Source organism: Microcaecilia unicolor, chromosome 11, assembly GCF_901765095.1.
Source record: "Microcaecilia unicolor chromosome 11, aMicUni1.1, whole genome shotgun sequence".
NCBI classification, from domain to species: domain Eukaryota; kingdom Metazoa; phylum Chordata; class Amphibia; order Gymnophiona; family Siphonopidae; genus Microcaecilia; species Microcaecilia unicolor.
Genome location: NC_044041.1, coordinates 70,019,764 through 70,025,763, shown reverse-complemented (window position 1 = coordinate 70,025,763; position 6,000 = coordinate 70,019,764). Strand labels below are relative to the sequence as shown.

At 45.5% G+C, this 6,000-nt stretch overlaps 1 protein-coding gene across 1 annotated transcript in view; it reads left to right on the top strand.

Moving 5' to 3' along the window:
- Positions 1 to 2,541: 2,541 nt before the first annotated feature.
- WDR18 (WD repeat domain 18) overlaps positions 2,542 to 6,000 on the top strand; it is a 29,658-nt gene continuing 26,199 nt past the window's right edge. Inside the window, exons 1-2 of the mRNA XM_030218446.1 lie at positions 2,542 to 2,775; positions 3,121 to 3,231. Of these exons, the coding sequence (XP_030074306.1) occupies positions 2,566 to 2,775; positions 3,121 to 3,231 (321 nt within the window). The 5' untranslated portion in view covers positions 2,542 to 2,565. The remainder of the gene's footprint in view (positions 2,776 to 3,120; positions 3,232 to 6,000) is intronic.

Here is a 6,000-nt window from a genome sequence, read left to right as displayed (position 1 = left end):
TAAGTGACGGTATAGTAAATCTACATTCCCTTCAGTCGTGACTTGACAGAAATAACTAATGAAATCAATGGCGGCCTGAACATCATGAACTCCTGGGCAAATTCATTCCAAGTGAAACTGAACACTGAAAAAAACACACTGCCTCATCCTCTCATCTCAACATAACAAGTACAAACCCACAACCATAAACACCCTAGAACACACCCTCCCTACCTCAGACAGCCTAACAATACTCAGCGTCACAATTGACCGCAACCTTACCCTTGAGAGCCAAATAAACTCCGTAATAAAGAAAATGTTCTACTCAATGTGGAAACTTAAACGAATAAAACCTTTCTTCCCAAGGGAAACCTTTCGAAACCTAATACAATCAATGGTCCTACAACGCAATCTATGCGGGATGTAAAGAACAACTTGCAAAAAAAACTCCAGACCGCCCAAAACACAGCTGCCAGGCTGATATTTGGTAAATCACGCTTTGAAAGTGCTAAACCCCTCCGAGAAAAGCTGCACTGGCTCCCAATCAAAGAATGGATCATCTTCAAAATCTGCACCTTTGTCCACAAAATTATCTACGGCGTAGTCCCAGGATACATGACAGACCTCATAGATCTACCAACCAGAAACAGAATCGGATCATCATGATCATACCTAAACTTACATTACCCAAATTGCAAAGGACTTAAATACAAAACAACTTATGCATCCAGCTTCTCCTACGTAAGCGCACAACTATGGAATGGACTCCCAAAAGCTATAAAAATAATCCATGACCATCTAAACTTCAGAAAATCACTAAAAACCAACCTCTTCAAAAAGGCTTACCCCACTGATCCAACGTAAATCCCCCCACCCAGCAACACAGCACAACCAATGATCGTACTGGACAATATACAATCTTCATTCCCTTCGACCTCAACGGTGCCTGACACACCTACCTCATTCGACCACAATACAACCTTGTACTTGTTATCAACCGACTGGTAAACGCCTTTACGGTATTATGTAAGCCACGTTGAGCCTGCAAATAGGTGGGAAAATGTAAAGTACAAATAAATAAATGATAAACTATCTCTGCTATTGTTTTGGGTGACTCAGTGTGGTGGTAATCTCCACCTACTGGCTTCAACTCACATAACGGGCCATATAGAACAGGTAACAGCAATGAGCCTTTCTCCAATCTCCTTGGTTACAGGTAAGCAATTCTACTTTCTTTGTCAGTATCATGGTGGTCCTTGAAGATGCTGTGGTCTTTTATATGTGCACTCCTCGGCTCTGGCGGTAGTAAGGAGGTTTTATGACAGGTGATGACATGTCAAAAAGTTGAAGCCATCTCTCCCGTGCAGCCTCCATGATGTGTGACCCCAAACATTCGCAGATGCTATTGAAAACAATAGCAAACTTGTGAGGTGTTCAAATAATTGAAAGGTATTCATATGCAAACAAACCTTTTCCGGAGACGGGAAGGGGGCTAGAACTAGAGTACATGAATTGAGGTTGAAGGGGGGCAGACAGAAAAAAAGTCAGGAAGTATTTTTTCACGGAGAGGGTGGTAGATACTTGGAATGCCCTCCCGCGGGAAGAGGTGGAGATGAAAATGGTAACGGAATAAATGTGTGGGATAAACACAAAGGTATCCTGTTTACAAGTCAGAGAATCTATGACAAGGCAGAATTGGTGTGTACAGCCTGAGTTCTATCATTAAAACTTGGGGACCATGAGTCAATATTAGCAGACAATGGAAAAGGTGTCAGTACTCAGTACCCCCTCAAAAAAAGCCCTGGCGATACATATAAAGTATCATACAATGAGTTTATCTTGTGCAGACTGGATGGACTGTCCAGGTCTTTATCTGCCGTCATCTACTATGTTACTATGTAGGTATACAACTGCCTATGCGTGGGGGGGGGGGGGGGGGGGTTCTGACAGCTTTTTTTATTTATTTGAAAGTTTCCCCAAACGTAACCTGACGTGTGTGGGGGGGCTTCTTGGGGTGTGAGCTGCAATCCTGCAACGGGTGAGAGCACTCCGGAGTGGCAGACTTGTTTTTAGAACCGTGGGAGGCTCGATTTTTATAGGGGGCAGTTTTGAGAAAGGCCTCGCCTCTGCCTGAGCCTTGGGGCCCAGTTATGGGAACTCTCACGGCTCCAAATACGTCTGCTGCACAGATTCTCCCCCCCCCCCCCCCCCCCAGGTTAAAAAAAACAAACAAACCTCAGGTTACATATGAGAAGCTTTCAACTAAATAAATACAAAAAAGCTGTCAAACTAAATAAATAAAAAGTATGCACACAAGCAGTCATAATCCTCAGAAGCAATAGAGTATTCAAATATTTGGGGTCACATGGCGTCAAGCTCCGCCCACTGGCTTCAGCCTAGAGCCCACAGAAAGGGCCGGATAGGCTCATGCAATCTCCTGACCTGTCGTAAAACCTCTAGGCGGTATCATGGCGGATTTTGGAGACGCTCTTGCCTTCCCAACGCGCACTGTGGCTCTGGCGGTATCATGGCGGATCTTGGAGACGCTCTTGCCTTCCCAACGCGCACTGTGGCTCTGGCGGTATCATGGCGGCGGTGGTGGAGGTAGCCGTGAGCTCGGACGCGGCGGGTCCGCTCTGCAGCTGTTCTGTGTGGGACCCGCATTCTGGTAGTAGCCTCCTGAACTACCGCGGTGGGAACAGCGCAGCTCGCGGCCTGGTGCTGTTGGGCGGGGAATTACTGCTAGCGGCGCAGCTCGGCAAGAACTACATCAGTGTGTGGGAGGTGCAGCGCAAGGTATGGTGGTTGAGAGGGTCAGGGACACTGCGGTGCGATTTGTACAGGAATCCCATAATGTACTGCACGTTAAAAAAATGTAAATTCTCATGTCGGTGATCAGACTGAGAGTTGGGTTGGGATGGGGTATGTGAGGGGTACGCTGCGTGCGCCTGCCCGTGAGCCATACAGGATTCTGTGTTTTAAGTTCACATATTTTATTGAACTATTTTAAACGCACTCTGATTCTCATGTCTGCAAGGTGGTTTGGCTCTATAAGTGAGATGATAGTAGGGTAGAGATGGGATGGTGAAAGGGTGTTTGCTTTCCTCTCCTCTAGTAGTACTTACACTTTTCTGTCTTTAGGATCAGCTGCAGCAGAAGATTGTATGCCCAGGTGTGGTCACCTGCCTGGCTGCGGCCCCTAATGGCTTATACTTGGCAGCGGGCATTGCCGACAGCATCTACCTATGGGAGGTAAGGGGAGCCCAGTACTGTTCTCAAATCCTGCACTGTTTGCTATATCAATATCATAACTAATTCCAGGTTTTGTGAACTAGAAGAAGAAGCAAGCCCCATAAATCTGTCTACATACAAATTCTAAAATTGAAAACACTGATGTTGAATGAGGTGGTAACTGTTAGGTTAAGGAGCATTTGAAAATAAAAATAATTTCTCACTCAACTTTAGACCTCAGTGTTAAGGGATTTTCCGTAATATTTATTTGTTGCATTTGTATCCCACATTTTCCCACCTGTTAATATAAATATCCAAATGGTGTTTCATAAAATGAATCGTGCTATCAAAATCTCTCTATATAAAAGGCAACCCCAACGTTCTGAAGCCTCCACGGAAGTTGAGGCGCCCGAGATATCCGGTATGCCCTGGAGCGTCTGCACCGCCCTCGCGTCAAAACGTCATGACGTCGAGGGCGGAGCTATGACACTCGAGGGCCGAAACGGAAACTGTGGCGAACAAGGCAAGTAGCTCGGAGGGAGGGGGCCCCTTGCTAGCGCCCGTTTCATTGCGTTCTGAAATGGGCACTTTTTCCTAGTATTAATATAAATAATATACAGAATCAAACCCATAATAAATTACTGCACTGACAGTCCTACATGGAACCATTTAACACAACATCAAAATAACCCAAAATTTACAACAAAACTATTACAGAAAAATGAGTATATTAATATTTCAAAGTGCATACCTACTACTACTTAACATTTCTAGAGCGCTACTAGGGTTACGCAGCGCTGTACAAAATAAACCAAGAAGGACGGTCCCTGCTCAAAGGAGCTTACAATCTAAAGAACGAAATGTCAAGTTGGGGCAGTCTAGCTTTCCTGGGTAGAGGTGTAGAGGTTAGTTGCCGAAAGCGACATTGAAGAGGTGGGCTTTAAGCAGAGATTTGAAGATGGGCAGGGAGGGGGCCTGGCGTATGGGCTCGGGGAGTTTGTTCCACGCGTGGGGTGAGGCGAGCAGAAAGGGCGGAGCCTGGAGTTGGCGGTGGTGGAGAAGGGTACTGAAAGGAGGGATTTGTCTTGAGAGCGGAGGTTACGGGTAGGAACGTAAGGGGAGATGAGAGTTGAGAGGTATGTTTTTAATCATGTTTATAGGCCCAGAAATGCTGGCTGTTGGCATTTGTGTTCAGAAGGCTTTTATTCTGCTACATCATGCTTTTTTGAAGCACATAAGTTTATTTATTTATTGCATTTGTATCCCACATTATCCCACCTCTTTGCAGGCTCAATGTGGCTTACAATTCATCATGGATACTGGAAATAAGAAGAGAATATACATTTGGTTTTACAGAGGGTTTTGGGTTACGTGGTGGTGAAATACATGATAGTGTTAAAGCAAAAGACATTGAGACATTTCTGGATATATTAAAGATTATACAGTTACATGTGTTGATCTTTGTGATATATCTTGTCGAAGAGATAGGTCTTCAATAGTTCCCCTGAGGAAGTAAAGTTATTTGCAGGGCTTCATGCAGGGAGATCTATGTCTGCTCCCTAAAGAAGATATATACATACTTTAAATTGCTGGTTCCTGTTTAAACACCTCATAGCTATAGTGGAGGAATACTGTATGTGTAAATGTGAGCTAATTATATGCAAGAGCTGCCTGGTTTGTGTTCATTACACATCTAAGATCCCCTTTTTTTCATCCCTATGAAGGTTGTAAGACTTCTTTGTGCTCAAAGGAAAATTTGTTAGTTTCCATGTGCTTATAAAATCACTGCTAAAAGAGAGCATGAAAAGTTGTTAGCCTTCCAGGCTGCCTTGGAAAGGAGCAATCTTCTTTAAGATATTTGCACTATTAATTCCTATTTTTTATGTTGTAGTTTACGTCCAGCGGTTGTCCACCTTGATACACCATGGCAAATCCCAACCTTCCTGATGCCAGTCGAACTGCTACTGCTCCCCCCAATCTAGTGTCTGCCTCCTCTGTGTTCCTGTTCCCCCCTACACACACACACCCTGCCACTGCTACTTCTCTAGATGAGCAGCAGCAGGAAAACAAGCTGCAGCCATGCGGCACTGGACTGTTCATACACGTGACTGATGATCCTGCCCCCCCCCCTTTGGAACATCACTTCCTGTTCAGGGGCACAGCTGGCAGCCGCATGTTTGGCGAGTCAGGTCCCGCGTGGCTGCAACTTGTTTTGCTGCTGCTGCTTATCTATAAAAGCAGCAGTGATGGGTGTGTGAGGGGAGCAGGGGGCAGAGAGAAGGCAGACACTGGATTGGGGGGAGAAACAGAGAAGGGGCTTAGACTGGATGGAAGAGGGAGGTCAGAGACTGGATGGAAGGGGGGGGAGTGCGAGGGAGGGCGGAGGCTGGATGGAAGGGACAAGGGAGGGATGAAAGGGGGAGAGAGGGAGGGCAGAGGCTGGATGGAAGGGGTAAGAGAGGGAGGGATGAAAGGGGGAGAGGAGATGGGAATGCAGGTTTTAATGGCTGAAGCATGCAACCGATTTGCTTGCACAAGCAGCTTGGAGCTTGGACCTCTTCAGGTAGTGGGGCTTGAGAGGAAATGTAGGAAATGTGTAGCCTGGGGGATGCTGTGGCCCAAGAAAGTTTGTGAACCACTAGTTCAGTCAATAAGAACTTCCTTCTATAGGGCCCTGTTTTCTGAGCTGCACAGTAGGTGCACACTAGAAACACCCTTATTGTTTGTTTTAAATGATTTTTAACATTTTTGCTATGTTTCTTTTTGAGCATTTTTTAAATTCAGTTTTAT